The sequence below is a fragment of the Silene latifolia genome, chromosome 5, assembly GCF_048544455.1.
Source record: "Silene latifolia isolate original U9 population chromosome 5, ASM4854445v1, whole genome shotgun sequence".
In the NCBI taxonomy this organism is placed as follows: Eukaryota; Viridiplantae; Streptophyta; class Magnoliopsida; order Caryophyllales; family Caryophyllaceae; genus Silene; species Silene latifolia.
The window spans coordinates 61,082,878-61,101,418 of NC_133530.1; the positions used below are offsets into that span (position 1 = coordinate 61,082,878).

General features: G+C 39.5%; 1 protein-coding gene across 3 annotated transcripts; it reads right to left on the minus strand.

Moving 5' to 3' along the window:
* Positions 1–454: 454 nt before the first annotated feature.
* Positions 455–9,599, minus strand: LOC141657458 (cyclin-T1-3-like). Of its 3 annotated transcripts, none has more exons than XR_012548762.1 (8): positions 9,264–9,529; positions 8,526–9,057; positions 7,981–8,062; positions 7,375–7,509; positions 6,998–7,173; positions 2,494–6,573; positions 2,051–2,196; positions 455–924 (listed from the first exon to the last, which is right to left on the minus strand). XR_012548762.1 is itself a non-coding variant. In XM_074464708.1 (7 exons), the coding sequence occupies exons 2-7, from the start codon at positions 9,050–9,052 to the stop codon at positions 893–895; spliced, it is 1,098 nt and encodes a 365-aa protein (XP_074320809.1). In that variant the 5' UTR covers positions 9,053–9,057; positions 9,264–9,599; the 3' UTR covers positions 455–892. The 3 variants fall into 3 exon arrangements, 1 of the variants encoding a protein (XP_074320809.1); XR_012548763.1 differs by having other exon boundaries at positions 2,494–6,758; XM_074464708.1 differs by lacking the exon at positions 2,494–6,573 and having other exon boundaries at positions 9,264–9,599.
* Between the last annotated feature and the right edge of the window lie 8,942 nt (positions 9,600–18,541).

Sequence of the window (18,541 nt, forward strand, 5' to 3'; positions counted from 1 at the left end):
CATGTGTAACTTAAATTAATATTTATCCGATTGTCCTTGCATTCATTACTTAAATTAATACTATAAAGTATAAACAATATTTCATAATAATGCAATCTAAACAAATGATGTGCACGTTAATATATTTAGAGTGCAATTTTACTTTACAAAAATGTTTCTTTTTAATAGCGGCATTTACGTATTTAGCAGTTTATTATTCTCCATCCTTTGCATTTATATCATGTGTAATTCATATGAAATTCGCCAAAATCTACACTTTTACACGGGTTTAAAACTAGCAGATCGCTAAAATCTCAAACAAATTATAGAAATTTTTCTAGTATTCAAAGATAATTTGTGTAAAAAAAAAAAAAGATAGTTTCAGACTAACCCTTCTAAACATCTTAAAGAATTTCAACGACTTTCATCTTAAACTCAAAAAATTCATAAACAAGGAAATCATTAACTCATGGACTCAATTGGAATAGAATGTCTTATATCAAATATTCATAATGGAGGATACAACAACACGCATCTGGTAATAAATACAAATCCAGCTCCCCAAAAAAAAAAAACAATCTTACAGAAAACAACATAAACCACTCTTGAAATCCAATACATGAGGTTTTAGCAGTAAGCAATACTGATACAATAGTAATGTAGTACATCTCTGATCTCTCTGCTGCGCTTCTGAAACAAGCATAAGAAAATTGCATTCACTAGCAACATCCAATGCGACTGGCGAGCGTCCACCAAATGTAAACAAGTAAACCATGTTCCGAGAATGATGATACGGTCTGCTTTCAACTCAACTAAAATACTTGGCCCCGCTTTTACTACATGAATGAGCACGCTGAACACACGTCTTGGTTGAAAGCCATAAAGCAGAACCAGCATGTACATGATAACGATCCTAAAACAGCTCCGTCAGCTGTCGGGCTACTTCTGCAATGGAAAAAAAAACCACTTGGGGTCATAACATTATAATCCCTTCCATCATAGAGTAAGGTGGAGGTCGAATTTAAGAGAGATGCAAGTGGGCACAAACTGAAGGGGAGAGTCAACCGGTGGCAGCATTTTATATCAAATAAAGATGAGCACAAATTCTCATTATAGACGGACACTATCCGTCTATACGTATAGACGGATACCATTTCCCCTCACAAAATACCCATTTGCCATAAAGTGGGAAGCACATGGGGGTGCCCCACCTTGTTCCCCCTACCCATTTTATTAGAGGTCTTTACCCGTCTGTTCGCCCCACCCGTCTATACCAAGACCTATTGAAAGATGAGTTAGATGGGCAAAACTACTCTCATTATTTCTCGTAAATATCATGTTTTCATTGGGAGTTTGGGACACATTTGTCAATAAAATTACCTAAAAAGAAATATAGCAAAGCATGAGGCTTAGTGTGAGTCAGCCTAAAATTACTCTCATTATTCCTGGACGGAGGAGTGTAAATCCATCAAATCAGAAAGTGGTGGAAAAAAAAAATGAGTATAGGGTGCGTGTATTTTTATGCATTTTAGGAGTAACCGACATCAAACCCACTTAACATAATAGACTGAAATACAAGAAAATTCATCAGAAGACATGGAAAGGACCATCGCCGCGACTTTAATCTATGTTTCTTAACTTCGGGAATTGGGAAATAGGTTACATAATAGGGGGTTTGGAATTAGAGATGAGTTGGATTAAAGGGTACACGGACATTATCAAGGTATCAAACTATACATAATGCATATATAGTATTATATGAAGGGAAGCCAAGTAATTGCAGTCCTTCGTGAATAACTGAATATATAAAGCCAGATATAGATTGAATGACAATCAAAGAAAGACTAGAAAGATGCTCCGATGATATCTATACTCCACAATCAGTAATAGAAACACAAAAATGTCAATGTGGCTTTCTAATTTTAAAAGGCGGTAAACAGGATAAGCACCAACACCGCCTACAGCAGGAATTGCCAGTCATTCTGGGAAAGCATCATTCATCAGCTAGCAAGAACCAAAATAAAGATGAAAGGGCACATAAAATGACGAAATAAATGTTCAATGTACGTACCCTGAAGAACAGTTGGTGGCGTCTGAAATTCTCGCCAAACACTCAAGTAAGAGTCAAGGTTCATATTCAGCATTTTGGCAGCTAGGTATGCTACACCTGCAGCAATTTGATTGGGCTTAAATTGAAGCCAAAGGGAACTCCTAAACCTGCCCAACAAAGAAAGATTTTAAGACAGGGAAATTCAACAAAAGGTCTGACATGGTTATGATGGGAGAAAAAAGGGTGTACAGGTAAAAGAAGAGTGACAATAATAAAAAGAAACAATAAACAGAATCTAAAACTAAAATAATTCTCAAATGCGGGGAATACCTCTGAAGTTCAACACATTGTACTAGGATAATTACATCCCCTATATGTGGGCTATGAACACAAATGCATTACACACAAATGACTATCTTTTTCAGCAGGGTTACAAGAAATAACAGACCAAGACATTTCCTTACCAAAGCAAAGCAGCAACCTAGTTGAACTCTTCTGCTGGACTGCCGATAAAGAGTATGAAACTACAATAACATCTCACAACCTTACAGGGCAAACAAACTTTCCATGCTTTGCTCCAGTGTACACGTATTCCAGCTTATTCAAAATATTAAGATGCCAAAGCACGGCTAATATAACAGCTTCAGCAAGCTCATCCACAGATTTAGTTGAGGAGAATTAATGATTCCAAATGCCTCAACATTTTAAAAAAAAAAATGAAAACACAGCAACCATCCACAACCTCTTTAATACTTGGGTATTGTCCAAGCCAATAGTCACTGTAGTAATAATATCTTTTAAAGGTGTTCTCATTTCCAATAAAGCCAAATACTCCCTATTCTGATTTTGGGACATGATGCCTAGTCAAATGGTTGTGGAGCAGCAGCGGAATGATTCATTGCTGGGCGCAATTATCATTCTGGGACATTCGGAAAAGAGACTGTTTTAATATAGGGTAAGGTTGTGTACATCTTCCACACCCCAACCTTATGCGAGACTGCAAGAGCTCTTAAGGCATAGGGGTAATGTTGTTGTATGGAAAGAAAAGGGTGAATATACTAAATACAAGGATAGTTAAGTGAGCTACACCGATACCTACCAACATAATAGCAGTTACTGAGGTACACTCAAATGAGGAATCTTTCAAGTATAAACAGGTGGCAAAACAGCACATAAATCAATGCTATTCTCAGACTAAATAAAAGCCTATTGAATAGTAAATCAGTGGTTAGATCTTAGATGAAAATAGAGGAAGAAGATTTGGTTCAGGCTGATGACGTATTTTTAAACTATTTTAGTCTATTATAGTCAATTATGCAATAATGAATTTACGTCAGCCCCATAGCAGGAAGAGTGACAGAAGACATGATTGCAACACAGCTGAAAACATGAACTATGAAGCCCTTATATAAGAATGAACAAAATTTTGCTTCCTGATCCAACAGAAAAGTCAAAGAAAAGTAATATTATAAACATATGATTTAAGCTCGTCAATTTACTAGAGAGCCCTGTCCATGATTGCAAAGGGACAGGAAATACATATACTCCATATGATATCACAAAAGGAAAGAAAAGAAATAAAAACACCCAAAACGTTATGCTCACGGAGAAGACGCATGTGGTTTAAGTTACTATATAGGAATTCCATAAAACAAAAGAAATGCAGTAAGACAATAAATACCTAATCTGGTACATTATGCTCTCATCAGAACTTCAATAGAAATATATGTAAATAACAGGAACAAAAAAAAAGGCATGTTGTCATCGCATATTATCAGAACAAAAGATCATAGCACTCAAACGACGTTAAGGCATCACCTTGCGTCGTACACCGTTGTCAGATATCATAGGCATGCGAAGGTCAATAAATAACTCCTCCAGTCATAACATCTTCTAACAATTTCAATATATGAACATGGTAATTTATTTTCAAATTCATAAAAAATGTGCAAAGACCATTTTCCAACTCTAATGTTTTTCAGAATGGTAGTAGTGATGCAAAATAAAATATATTTGAGCTACGACACTCATGTTATTCTCACTTTTAACTTTCAGCAATTCAAAAGATGATAGAAGGACACACATGACTCCAGCAAAGTTAAGACACCTTGCATTGTAAATATGCAACTCAAGCGAAGTTAAGATGATAGATATCATAAATATGCACAGGAAACGAGAATGAATATCTCATTCTTCATTCATAACATCTTTAAACAATTTAAATATAAGAACCCATAATTCAATTTGCAAATTTACAAAAGATGTGCAAAGATCCTTTTTTCAAATTCTATATATATGAGCTCCGATATTCCCATCTTCTCCTTTCTATTTCTTTCTCAACTTTTAACTTTCAGAAATACATCTTCCAGTAGTGCAAATAGTAACCAAATCTAGAAATATAATAAAAGCTACACTACAGAAGGAATTTTTAAACCCACTAACATCACACACAAGTTAGAAATGGACTAAGAAAAAGTGTATTTAGTAGCATATCAGGCAACTCAAAAAGTGAAGATGCAGACAAAGTGTAAGGAACGATCAAGCTGTAGAAAAAGTATTTAGAAGAATTATGGTAATATAATGGTAATATAATATCAGGCAACTCAAAAAGTGAAGACGCAGACAAAGTGTAAGGAACGATCAAGCTGTAGACAAAGTATTTAGAAGAATTAGGGTAATATAATACCAATTATAGCTCAAAGAAATGAATTTGAAGACGTCCAGAACGAGAAACAACACAAAAGAATGAAAAAAGGAAAGTAAAAGACAAGTAGAAAAATCCTTGCAAAATCACATTCTGACCCTCAACAACATTAACAACAAAGTCTTAGTTTCAAAATCATTTGGGGTTGGCTAAATGGAAAAGATCATACATTAAAAAGAAACAAGATTAAAAAAAGGCGTCCAAAGAGATATATATATAAAAGTGTTAATAGAAAGATATGACACAAAATGATGTAGAAAAGACAAAAGTGTGAAGAAAAATCAAGATAAAAGTTTTAGTTCCAAAATCATTTTGGGTCGGTTAGATACAAAAGATAGTACATTAAAAAGGAAACAAGACTTAAAAAAGGCGGTCAAAAGAAATATATAAATAAATGTGAATAAAACATAACATATGACACAAAAAAATATAGAATTGGCAAAAGTGTTCAGAAAAATATAGATAAAACCCTAAAACACAGATCACGAGTCCAAAATAAGAAAACCAAAAAGTTTTCCACCCATAAACAGGCTCGACCTGGCCAATTACTAAATGTAAGTACTCGCTAGGAAAGAAACATTAAAATTAAAAATGCTGACTAATTGAGGACATCAAACAAGTCATTACACAGAGTTGCCAAGAAAAAAATCACAAAAAACTGAGATCTGGCCATTTTTGGAAATTTTGCAAGACTCAAGCAAGAATAATAAAATGTCCGCACTCTTACCGAATTTAAAAGAGAATATAAAACCTTAGTTTTTACCTGACAATTAAAATCTGATTACTTAGTCTTAGAGCTTAATGTGAGCTATTCTTTTTCATTACTTCTTTCCTTTCTTATGAAAAAACTTGCCAGGTCTCAAAAATATTGTTCTGATACGTCAATAACTTAATATAGCCCTGAAATCACTTTAATTAAAAATACTCGACTTCAGCGAGGATAAAGTGGGGTTCAAACTTCCCTCAATCCCGCATAACTTGCAAGTCCAAAAAATTTCAGAAAAAGTATGGACACAAGCAATACAGCATAAGCGTCAGTTTCCTCATGCTTACCAATGTCTCTGGATCTAGTGGCTCCAGAGAACTCGTTAATCAAAAATTTAACCTCATCAAGACAGTGCCTATGCTGGATTTTATCATTATTCATAAAAAGTTTAGAATAATACAGCACAATGTCGGATTGCTCAAGCTTACCAATGCCTCTGGATCAAGTGGCTCCAGAGAACTCATTAATCAAAAATGGAGATTTATCAAAAGACCTATGCCGGAGTTTATCATCATTCAAACTGGCCTCTGTTATCCAAAGGCAGTCTTTGACTATCTCAACACACTTAAGAAGTCTGGGAGGACAAGAAATGTTCAACGTAATCAAAATATAAGGGCCACGTGGGAAAGAGGAAAATAGAAGTCCCCATTTGTTTTCAAAGTTACATATCTATGACTTCTATCCCCACCAGTATCCTCTCAATATATCTAGAAATCTTACATCAATATCTGCCGAACGAAATTCACATATGAATCCAGCCGTCCTAGGCTTTTGCCTTTTCAGGACAGGGCAGCCAGAAAAGTTTCTAACTTGTTCTACATCATCTTTTGTCCTCCCTCCCATTTTGCTGTCATTTAAAGTCAGACACCACTACACCAGTAAGAATGGTTCAAAATGTAGTCAAGTCTATATGTTATAGCCAAAGATCAGCTTGACAGATACAATCTGGTCAAGCAATCCATAACACATCGGCAGGTCAACTTCAGATGTAAAACACAACTTCATGAATCATGACAGCTTATCATTCCGCCAGCTAAGTATATCATAAGACGAGCATCTAATCTTGTGCATACCCTGCAATTATTGGCCATGGCCAAACAATCAATAGTTCAATACTTCGTGCATAAAAAACATGATGGTTGCTCATGAAACAGGAACAAGATTGAAGGCTCTTCCAGTGATACTAAGTCAAAAAGAAATAGCACGAAAACAAATCGCATCTTCAAACGTTCTTGGAGTTGCTGCCGATCAGAAATGAACTGCAGTTTGATGACACATCCGATCAACTATCTTAAACCAAAAGACTCTGCCAGTAATTAAACTTGTGAACTCCAAGATTGCATGTAAAAGGTCAAAATGGTAAGCACATTCCACAGCAAGAGAAGTGTCTCTTCTAACCATTTCAGTGTATCATGAACATCCTAAGAGAAAACCCAAGATCCAAAAGAAACGGCAAATAAGTGTTGGAAGTTTGTAACTTGTAAGATCATGAACTTACCCCTCATTGACCAAGCTTAATGCCAGATTCACCACAACTGTTTGTGAAAGACCTAACTTGTTAATGATGGAAGTCAAAGGATCATATGGATGGTGTACATTGAGCTCAAAGTTTAGAGTAGTTAGTATCAGCTGCTCAGCTTCTGTTATCCTTTCTCGATACTGCTCAAACCAATCCTACATGGGAGAGTTTGATCATCAAATAACGATTAAAACAATTGGTAGAAAGGTAAAAAAAAAAGGTATCATATCTGAAGTAGTCGTGAAATAAAACACAGATGCCAATGGGAAGACACAAGTAAACGACTTCCTAAAAAATCACATCGAATAATTTGAAAATTAACATGAAGGCAGAAAAAAAAAATTGAAGATACTTACAATAGGGAGCATATATGACAAAACGCTAAGATCTTGCTTGTGAAGAATTTCACAGGATGCCTTCACTACATCGTTCAAAGGCCGGGTTGTTTCTTCAGATTTTGCAGCAAGAAAGAGTGCAGCAGCAGCAATCAACTGCAAGAAACAATATTAGTGAATCTATTACAGCACCAAAAAGTGAAAGCAGCTAGGACAAAAGTAAACCACCAGCAACAGGGGGTATCAGCCAATAGAATCTGGGGAGTGAAGAAGGAAACATATTTCATAAATAGTGGAGCAGTTTATGGGGGAAAATTTTTTCATTGTAGTTGCATAGTTTGGTAATGGTTGGTTTTATATTTAAGCTGCTATGAGTATGCAGTCATCTGCCGCGTTACTGCAAACAAGCTGCAAGTGTAGGACACAACACGGCGTCAGAATGTCAAGCATTGCTAATTTGTGTGAAGTTTCATATTTTTAGCCTAAAATGATGTATCAAAGTGTCTTATCATGAGAAACATGACTGACATGCAATGAAAATGAAGTATCAGAGTCAGAGTAATATAGGTCATTTGATACTCGAAATTCCATCAAACTGAAGATTAAAGGGAGCTAAAAAGAACTCACAAATCTATCATGACAGGCATGGGAGCGTCGGATGAAAAAGCGGTGGCATAACACCATGGCAGTACCAATTGTTGTTTGAGGCCTGCACCCACCACAAAAAAGAGGTAAGCTTTACAAATTACGAGATTCTCAAATTAAAAGATCAAATAACAACAACAACCACAACATCAGAGCCTTAATCCCAAAATGATTTGGGGTCGGCTGGCATGAATCATCCCTTAGAACCGTCCATGGGTGAACGCATGCCTCAGAAATGCGAAAAAAAAAAAAGAAAAGAAAAAGTGAAAAACAAAAGGGGAGTGAAACATAATACGAAAGCCAAGTAAACTTATAGGTTTTAAAATCGAAGTCCGGATTTCTTTTATAAAAACTTAGAATTTAAATAAAGAATAAAGATTAAAATGATTTTGAAAACCGAAATAAACTTAAAAGATCAAATAACACCGTGAAACGTTAATCCTAATGTGCCCTGGTTCTATCGATTCGAATAATATTCAAAGGAGTATTAAGAGATCAAAACAATTATAGAACAAGGTGAAACTTACACATCTAAGCGCATGCCGAGGTTCTGAATAAAGGCACAGTAAGAGTATCTCAAGCGGGTCTCCTGTAATACATCTATCCCATCTTTTCTTGATGGTGACAGTCTTTCAATCTCCTCTTTGGACATAAGGGCTTCAAAATCATCATCATCCAAAAACGAACGATCGCGTTTGCTTGTACTAGGAACTGCAATAGCCGAAACAGAGGTATTATCCCCGTTTACAAAATTGAAGGCTGCAAAATCACTTTCACGGGGTTGCCAATAAAATCCTCCTTCATTTCCCCAAGCATTCTCAGAGAACTTGCGCCTTTTAGAGGAAGGGGAGGCATTGTGATTCGAAAAGCTCGAGTAATCGTGTTTGTATGCCTGATTTCTAGCATTTTTCGGGGCATCGCAGGCATAATGTCTATATCCGCTATAATCATGATTCTGGAAGTAGTATATGTTGTCTTGATTCCCTTGAGCAACGGGGTGACCGTAGTCGCAAAGTGCTCCTCCTTGAGTTTTATAACTGCGTCGGAACGACATATTTACTGCGTCGGAACGACACATAAAAAGTAAAGTTAATTATCAATTGAAGAACAATCACAAAGCAATCCTGAACCAACTTGAAAAATAAACTTGGATCATACAAATTGGATTGGAAAGGTGAAATTTTGTGCATATAACATCAAATTAAATCTAGCACAGATGATATATTAAAATTGAAATAGTAATAAGAGAGAAATGAAGGAAATACCTGAAATTGAGATGGTATTACACGCGATCGATTATGGTGGTGTTCAATATTGATAAAGTTGGTGATCGATTATGTTAGGGTTTCGGTGGTGTTTCTTTCTTTTTGGAATTTGGGGGAAGAGAGAGAGAGAGAGAGAGAGAGAGAGAATGGTTGTTAAATCCAGGTGACGATCGCTAATCGCAATACAAGCTTAGTTATATACGTCAGGTTTCCTGAGTCTCGCCTTCCCCTTCCAGTCTGCAGTCAATTGTTGATGCTCTAGCGGTAGGGTGTACTGGTATAGGGACTAGGGACTATGACCCTCTACTTTTGATCGGAAAATTGTCTAATTGAACTGAATTTAATTGATTTGAATTGAACTATATTAAATGGATATGAGTTGAACTTAATTTATGTAACATTGCCTTGTGTAACTATTTGTGTTGCCTTGTGTAACTATTTGTGTTGTTTCTATTGAATAATCAAGGAAAATTGGGATGCTACCTAGTAAGACCATCTCCAACCATGCCCATTTCTCTTCCTCATCTCACTCTCTCTTATCACTTCTTACTCATCCACCTCATTAATCCTCAACTTTTCAATTTTACACTCCAACAATAATTTACACTTATTCCTCAACACTCTCTTTCATTAATTATCTTTCTTACTTTAACATGCCCACACATTTTTTCGTCAGTTTTATTTACGTATTAGCTTTATTTTTTCGTCAGTTTTATTTATGCGTTATCAGTTGTTAGTTATCAATGTAATCGTTTTTATTAATGTTATTCAATTTATCCTACAAATTACGAATTTTAAATGTCTACTAAAAAAACGATATCTAATAGAGTAATGAAAATCAAAGAAGGTAGAGAAAGAAAAGTATGTGAATATATGTAAATATTACTACCTATTTGTAAAGAAAAAAAAATAGGAATTATGGTGTAATTGTTTTTTTTAGAAAAAATAATTACATATTAAATATTGCCAAAAATATGAAATAGGTGTAAAATTAATTAGTTGTGTAAGTGTGGGTATTTGTGTAAATGCAAGCAGTGTGTTTTTTGAGAATAAAAAATTGAAAAAGGCATGAAAAGGACATCATCACACTTGTTCACACGCAGCGTTTGTTTCCGGTTTCTCGCTGCATGCTTTCATCCTCACTAACATGAGGATATATCCTCACCATTGGAACCCCATTTTTTCTCTTCCTCAGTTTTTAGCGCAGTGTAATCCTCATTGTTGGAGATGCTCTAAATGGGGATTCATGATACTTCCTCAACACGTTAATGTTCTTCTCACTTCTCTATTATATGTAAGTAGTATTTTAATGAAATGGGAAGAACATTAATGTGTGGAGGGAGTATGAATTTGGGGGTTTAGGATTATTGAATTGGGAAAATGAAATGTATATGGAGGTAATTAGTGTGTTGTAATAATTATTGTAGGGTAATTTGGGTACTTCACTTAGTTGTCACTTAACAAGACGGAAAATAAGAAAAACGACGCTCAGGGGAAAAATACGGTGGTGGTTGGGGAATAAACAATGAAGGTTGGGTGTTATTTGTAAAAAGGCAAATAGGTGGCAGAGTGCCGTTACGGATTGACATGGTTGTAATACTCCGTATTTATGGTCTTGGGGGTACTCTATCGAGTAGCCCTTACTCTGTCGAGTAAGGGTATGTTGCAGAATAAAATAGTTTCTGATCTGTTGGGCACTCGATCGAGTAGTTGGGGCACTCGATCGAGTAGGGGGGTACTCGATCGAGTACCTTGGGTACTCGATCGAGTGTCCGGTTTACGGGGAGTTTTTCGCGGGTTTTGTTAATTATGCGATTAGGGTATTTAAACTTAATCGTCGTTGTTTTAATTCACTTTTACCAAAACCTAAAACCTGTTTAGAGAGAAAGCGATCGATCATCTTCCTAATCGCATCCTTAACAATTCCTGAGTTCGACGGTCGTTCGTGTCGTAGTTCGTGTCATTGGATTCCTTGCGTCAAGGGTAAGCTTTTAATATAATTTATATAATGTTTTGCTAGGTTTGGTCAAACCCTAATTTAGGATTTGAGGGTTTTATGAATAGTAAGTAATTGGTAGCCCTTATGTGTTATTTGTTAGGAGGAGAATTTGTAGAAGAGGCGTTTTGAGACAGCTGTAGATACCGTCTGCGTGTTGTGCTTTCCAGGTAGGATTTCCTACTCAGTATTAGTCCCATAATGGGATATTGGTGATGTGCTGTAGTTAGTTGTTTGATATGTTGATTGTGATTGTGATTGGTTCCTATGGCTCTCGAGATGCGTTCTCGGCTGAGTGGGGTCACTTGCGGGAGTGATCTCACGCCCTAGTTTCGCCCTTCGTGGAACCCGCCACGAAAGGGGATGTGCACATTAATGGACGGGGTTATCGCTCGTACGATGAGCGGGGCTTAGGTGGGAACGGTTGCGGTCCCCCATTTGGCAGGGTAATGGGTCCAGTGGGACGGTCGATATTGAGATGATGGGAGTTGGTGGTGTATGTGTGTGTGTGATGATTCATTGTCTGTTTGTCTTATTGTTGTTATCTATATTGATTGTGTGATTAGTATCGACCCGGTGTTGTTTTGTAAAACTGCGGTGATCCATTCGGGGATGGTGAGCAGATATTGAGCAGGTATAGAGATGATAATCTTGGGATGGCCACGACATGACGATAGAGTCTTCGCCGTAGTTTAGCATTTATTTACATTTCGATTGAGAACAGAGATAGTTTGGAATAATGTATCGTACTTTCGGTTTGGTTTCGAGGATTGTACTTATTCATTAAACTACTTATAATAAATGTTGTTTCGCTTTGTCTATTTGATTATCATGCCTCGGGCAACCGAGATGGTGATGTCTTCATACCCGAGTGGTCCTGGTAAGGCACTCGGAGTATGGGGGTGTATTCTTGTAATACTCCGTATTTATGGTCTTGGGGTACTCTATCGAGTAGCCCTTACTCTGTCAGTAAGGGTATGTTGCGAGAATAAAATAGTTTCGACTGTTGGGCACTCGATCGAGTAGTGGGGCACTCGATCGAGTAGGGGTACTCGATCGAGTACCTTGGGTACTCGATCGAGTGTCCAGTTTACGGGGAGTTTTTCGCGGGTTTTGTTAATTATGCGACTAGGGTATTTAAACTTAATCGTCGTTGTTTTAATTCACTTTTACCAAAACCTAAAACCTGTTTAAGAGAGAAAGCGATCGATCATCTTCCTAATCGCATCCTTAATAATTCCGGAGTTCGACGGTCGGTTCGTGTCGTAGTTCGTGTCGTTGGATTCCTTGCGTCAAGGGTAAGCTTTTAATATAATTTATATAATGTTTTGCTAGGTTTGGTCAAACCCTAATTTAGGATTTGGGGTTTTGTGAATAGTAAGTAATTGGTAGCCTTTATGTGTTATTTGTTAGGAGGAGAATTTGTAGAAGAGGCGTTTTGAGACAGTTGTAGATACCGTCTGCGTGTTGTGCTTTCCGGGTAGGATTTCTACTCGTATTAGTCCCATAATGGGATATTGGTGATGTCTTTGTAGTTAGTTGTTTGATATTGTGATTGTGATTGTGATTGGTTCCTATGGCTCTCGAGATGCGTTCTCGGCTGAGTGGGGTCACTTGCGGGAGTGATCTCACGCCCTAGTTTCGCCCTTCGTGGAACCCGCCACGAAAGGGGATGTGCACATTAATGGACGGGGTTATCGCTCGTACGATGAGCGGGGCTTAGGTGGGAACGGCAGGCTGCGGTCCCCCATGGCGTAATGGGTCCGTGGGACGGTCGAGATTGAGATGATGGGAGTTGGTGGTGTATGTGTGTGTGTGTGATTCAAATTTGTCTGTTTGTCTTATTGTTGTTATCTATATTGATTGTGTGATTAGTATCGACCGGTGTTGTTTTGTAAAACTGCGGTGATCCATTCGGGGATGGTGAGTGAGATATTGAAAGGTATAGAGATGATAATCTTTGGGATACTGGGATGGCCACGACATGACGATAGAGTCTTCCATTTGTAGTTTAGCATTTATTTACATTTCGATTGAGAACAGATAGTTTGGAATAATGTATCGTACTTTCGGTTTGGTTTCGAGGATTGTACTTATTCATTAAACTACTTATAATAAATGTTGTTTTCGTTTTGTCTATTTGATTATCATGCCTCGCAACCGAGATGGTGATGTCTTCATACCCGAGTGGTCCTGGTAAGGCACTCGGAGTATGGGGGTGTTACAAATGGTATCGGAGCGACGATCCTGAAACCTGTAACCAATGAACTTAATGAACATAGGGAGTCAATTAAAATGAACCCGGGTAAAAGTTGTAGGAGCTAGTGCAAAGGCTTGGGAGACGTCCTAAAGTCGCGGGGTTCGCCCTACAACTTTGAACCGGTCACATGGGGGAAATGTGTGTTGAGTCATGTGTGTCTTTGAGTAACTTGCGTGACAATGTGATGGAATGTGTGATTTGATTGTTGGATGTTGAAGGAGAAGTTGAGAATGTGAAAGAAAAGTAATATATATATGTAGACGTGATGATGGAATAACATGTTGGATGTTTACAATGTGGCTTTAATGGCATGATGAATTGATCTTGTTGATAGTAGAGTAAATGTGTAGCATATTTATTATGATATCATATGATTTTATAAAGTTAGCATGTTAGTATGTGACGTAATATGCGGGTAACTCTTACGTTTTGGTGGTACTTGATCGAGTGAGGCTGACTCGATCGGGTAGGTTTTTAACGATTTTGAGTCCAGAATCGAGTTTTGGGGCACTCGATCGAGTAACTAGGGGTTCGATCGAGTGAAAATCACTCGATCGAGTAGCCTAGATACTCGATCGAGTGGGTTACGGAGTTTGGGTACTCGATCGAGTACATGGGGGCACTCGATCGAGTAGCCCGTTACTCGATCGAGTGGGTTTGGATACTCGATCGAGTAGGTTCGGGCGCGCGCGTTTCGTGTTTTGAGGTTTAGTACGCGTGTTTATGTTTATCCCTTTCTTATATAGCTTCAAGATGCCGCCCAAGAGAAATGCTTTGTACGCGAGAGCGGAGCTTATGACTACGGATGACATCGTTAAGATGTTGGAACACCAGGACGCTCTTCATCGAGACCCCGAAGAGAGTGAATGAGGACAAGGATAAGAGTAAGGAGAAGGAGGTTGACCATGCTAAAGTCAGCCTCTATATTGCGAGGTTTAACCCGAGGGAGTACAAGGGAGTTGAGGAGCCTAACCATCTTGATAGTTGGCCGAGGGAGATGGAGAACATACTAGATTTAGTTCATTTGTCCGATGAGATGAGAGTGGATCAGCCGCATTCTATCCGAGGGGAGGCGGCAAGTGGTGGGATTCCGTGAAAGTGAGTGCCAAGGAGATATATACCAACCAGGGGTTACCTGCTATACCTTGGGAGGAGTTTCGTAGGGCCGTGAGGAAGGAGTTCGTACCGGAGCATGTGAGGAGTAAGTTGAGAGAGGAGTTCGACAAGTTTAAGATGATCGCCGAGATGTCTGGTGAGTACTGAGACAGTTCAATGAGAAATCCAGATATCGAGGATATGGGTTTGAGTGAGGAGAATCGGCTTTGAGGTTTGAGAGAGGGCTAACCACGAAAATTATGGATAAGTTACCCGTGGGAGTCCTTACCGATGTGAAGGAAGCATATGAGAGGGTGGGGAGAGCCGAGGGACTAGTGGAGATGGCTCGGGAGAGGTCGGGTGGAGAGAAGAGGAAGTCGGAGAGCGAGGGTGGGGGCCAATCTAATTTCAAGAAAGGCAACCACAATCAATCTAAGGGATTTTCTTCGGGTCCTGGGTTTAGTCTTTGGAACTTCCTTTGGGCGAGGTCGTGGGAGTGTGAGCAACATGGGGGAGTGACTGCTTTGGTTGTGGTGGCGTAGGCCACAAGAGACATGAGTGCACGAGCACACCGGGATCTTTCGAGACGCATGAGCTTTGCGAGCAATGGACCAGCTGGATCATGGCCAAACCGGGAGGTCGAGCTACCAGAGTGGAGGCAACCGCAACGGCGGTAATTCTTATCGGAAGACACCGATGAACAACAACAACAATCAAGGGTCGGGTGCTAAGCCGACCGCATCGGCTAGTATCTTGTCCGGGAGGTGGGCGGAAGACCGATGGCAAGTTGTTCATGATGGACAAGAAGGCACCGAGGAGGATGCGCACGTTATCACCGGTACATTCCTTGTTAATGGTATTCCTACGTTTGTTTTGTTTGATTCGGGGCTTCTCAATCGTTTGTGTCTTCGAGTCATGTAAAACAGTTGGGTTTGAGAGTATATGAGTCAGTTAGGGAGCAAGTTTTCATACCTTCGGGTGAGTCCGTATCGTGTGGGAGGTTGTTTAGAGATGTATCTTTGATAGTTGGGCAAGTCGATTTCCCTGTAGACTTGCTAGAGTTTCCTTTTAATGGTTTTGAGATGATAGTTGGGATGGATTGGTTAGGAAAGTATAAGGCTAAGATAGATTGTCATCAAAGAGAGTGTCCTTAGAGGTCCTAAGGGTGTAAGTGTGTCTTATCGTGGGTTTCTAGTCAAACCCAAAGTTAAGTTGATTGCATCTGTCACTTTGAAGTCGTATCGAGGAAGGATGTCCTCGATTTTGTGCCATGTGAGAGATGACCGGATAGAGAGCCCGGCGGTTGATGAGATACCGGTGGTGGGGAGTTTGCGAGATGTCTTTCCAGAGGAGATTAGGGTTGCCACCGAAGAGGGAGATAGATTTCACCGTTGAGTTGAAGCCGGGGACGGGGCCAATCTCTAAGGCACCGTACCGTATGGGTCCTAAGGAGATGGAGGAGCTTAGGAAGCATTTGGATGATTTGATAGAGAAGGGATACATTAGACCAAGTGTATCGCCTTGGGGAGCACCAGTTCTTTTCGTGAAGAAGAAGGATGGAACGTTGAGGTTATGCATAAATTACCGGGAGCTGAACCGTGTGACGATAAAGAACAAGTATCCTTTGCCAAGGATAGATGACCTGTTTGATCAGTTGAGTGGTGCAATGGTCTTTTCTAAGATCGATTTGAGGTCGGGGTACCATCAGGTGAAGATTAGAGATGTGGACATACCGAAGACAGCTTTCACGTCAAGGTATGGCCATTATGAGTATGTGGTGATGCCATTTGGGTTGTCTAATGCGCCGACAGTGTTTATGGATTTGATGAATAGGATCTTCAGACAGTTCTTGGATCAGTTTGTAGTGGTGTTTATCGATGACATCTTAGTCTACTCTAAGACTAAGGAGGAGCATGAGGAGCATCTGAGGATCGTGTTGCAGACTTTGAGAGATCATGAGTTGTATGCTAAGCTGTCCAAGTGTGAGTTCTGGTTGGAGAAGGTTGCTTTTTTGGGGCATGTAATCTCTAAAGATGGGGTAGCTGTGGATCCGGCGAAGATTGAAGCAGTGACAAAGTGGGAAGCACTTAGAAGAATGTTCTTGAGGTTAGGAGTTTCTTGGGTTTAGCTGGATACTACAGACGGTTCGTGAAAGATTTCTCCAAGATAGCTAGACCGATGACAGCGTTGATGAGGAAAGAGAACAGGTTTCGTTGGGATGAGAGTTGCGAGACGGCGTTCCAAACCTTAAAGGAGCGTTTGACCACAGCTCCTGTCTTGGCATTACCTGAAGGGAGCGAGAATTTCGAGGTCTATACAGATGCCTCGAAGAATGGGTTGGGATGTGTGTTGATGCAGAATGGTAAAGTAATTGCCTATGCTTCTAGGCAGTTGAAGCCTTATGAGGAGAACTACCCTACTCATGACCTAGAGTTGGGTGCAGTGGTGTTTGCTCTCAAGATTTGGAGGCACTACCTTTATGGAGCAATCTTTAAGTTATTTTCTGATCACAAGAGTCTCAAGTACATCTTCACGCAGAAGGAGTTGAACATGAGACAGAGGAGGTGGATGGAGCTGATTGGTGATTACGACATGGAAATCATCTACCATGAAGGAAAGGCCAATGTTGTTGCTGATGCTTTGAGTAGAAAGAGTGTACATTCTTTGTGTACAGCTCTATCTTTGATGAGGCTGAGGGATGAGGTAGCGAGCTTTGGGATTCATATGATGCAGAAAGGAGATGCTATGGGTGATATGACAGTACACATGGAGTTTTATGATGATATTCGAGGTAAACAGGCTTTGGATCCTAAGATAGTGGAGTGGAGAGCTGGAGTAGAGAAAGGGACAGTGTCCCGGTTTTCCATTCATACAGATGGTAGCTTGAGGTTTGATGGTAGGTGGTGTGTTCCTAATGACGAGGAGTTGAAAAAGACAATCATGACAGAAGCGCATTGCACACCATATTCAGTTCATCCGGGTGGAGACAAGCTTTACAAAGATTTGAAGAAAACGTTTTGGTGGCCTGGGATGAAGAAAGAGACAGCTGAGTTTGTGTCCCGTTGTTTGACATGCCAGAGAGTTAAAGGGGAACAGAGAAGACCACAAGGTAAGGTTCAGTCTTTGGAGGTGCCGGAGTGGAAGTGGGAATCCATTTCCATGGATTTCATTGTGGGTTTACCTAAGAGTCAACAAGGTAACAATATGATTTGGGTGATAGTGGATCGGTTGACCAAGTCAGCTCACTTTGTTCCAATGAAAGATACATGGACTAAGGCACAATTGGCTATGGCCTATCGAAAGAACGTGCTTAAGTTACATGGAGTCCCTAAGGACATAGTGTCTGACAGAGATGCGAGGTTTATATCGAGGTTTTGGAAGGAGTTGCAGGAATCGTTGGGAACAGCTTTGAAGATGAGTACAGCATTTCATCCTGCGACAGATGGGCAGACTGAGAGAACAATCAAGACTCTTGAGGATATGTTGCGAGCTTGTGTGATGGATTTTGGTGGTAGCTGGGAGCAGAGGTTGGACTTAATAGAGTTTTCTTACAACAACAGCTATCACACCAGTATTGGTATGGCACCGTTTGAGGCTTTGTATGGGAGGAGATGTAGGAGTCCGATCTGTTGGGACGATAGTGCTGAGGCAGTGGTTTTAGGACCAGAGATGGTACATGAGATGGTGGAACAGATTAAGATGATCAGGGAACGGATGAGAGCAGCTCAGGATCGACAGAAGAGTTATGCAGATCTACATCGTCGGGACATAGAGTTTCAGGTTGGGGACAAGGTTCTTCTGAAAGTGTCTCCTATGCGAGGAGTTATGAGATTTGGGAAGAAAGGCAAGCTAAGCCAGAAGTTTATAGGGCCTTATGAGATCTTAGAGCGAGTTGGGGAAGTGGCTTATCGTTTGGCTTTACCCACG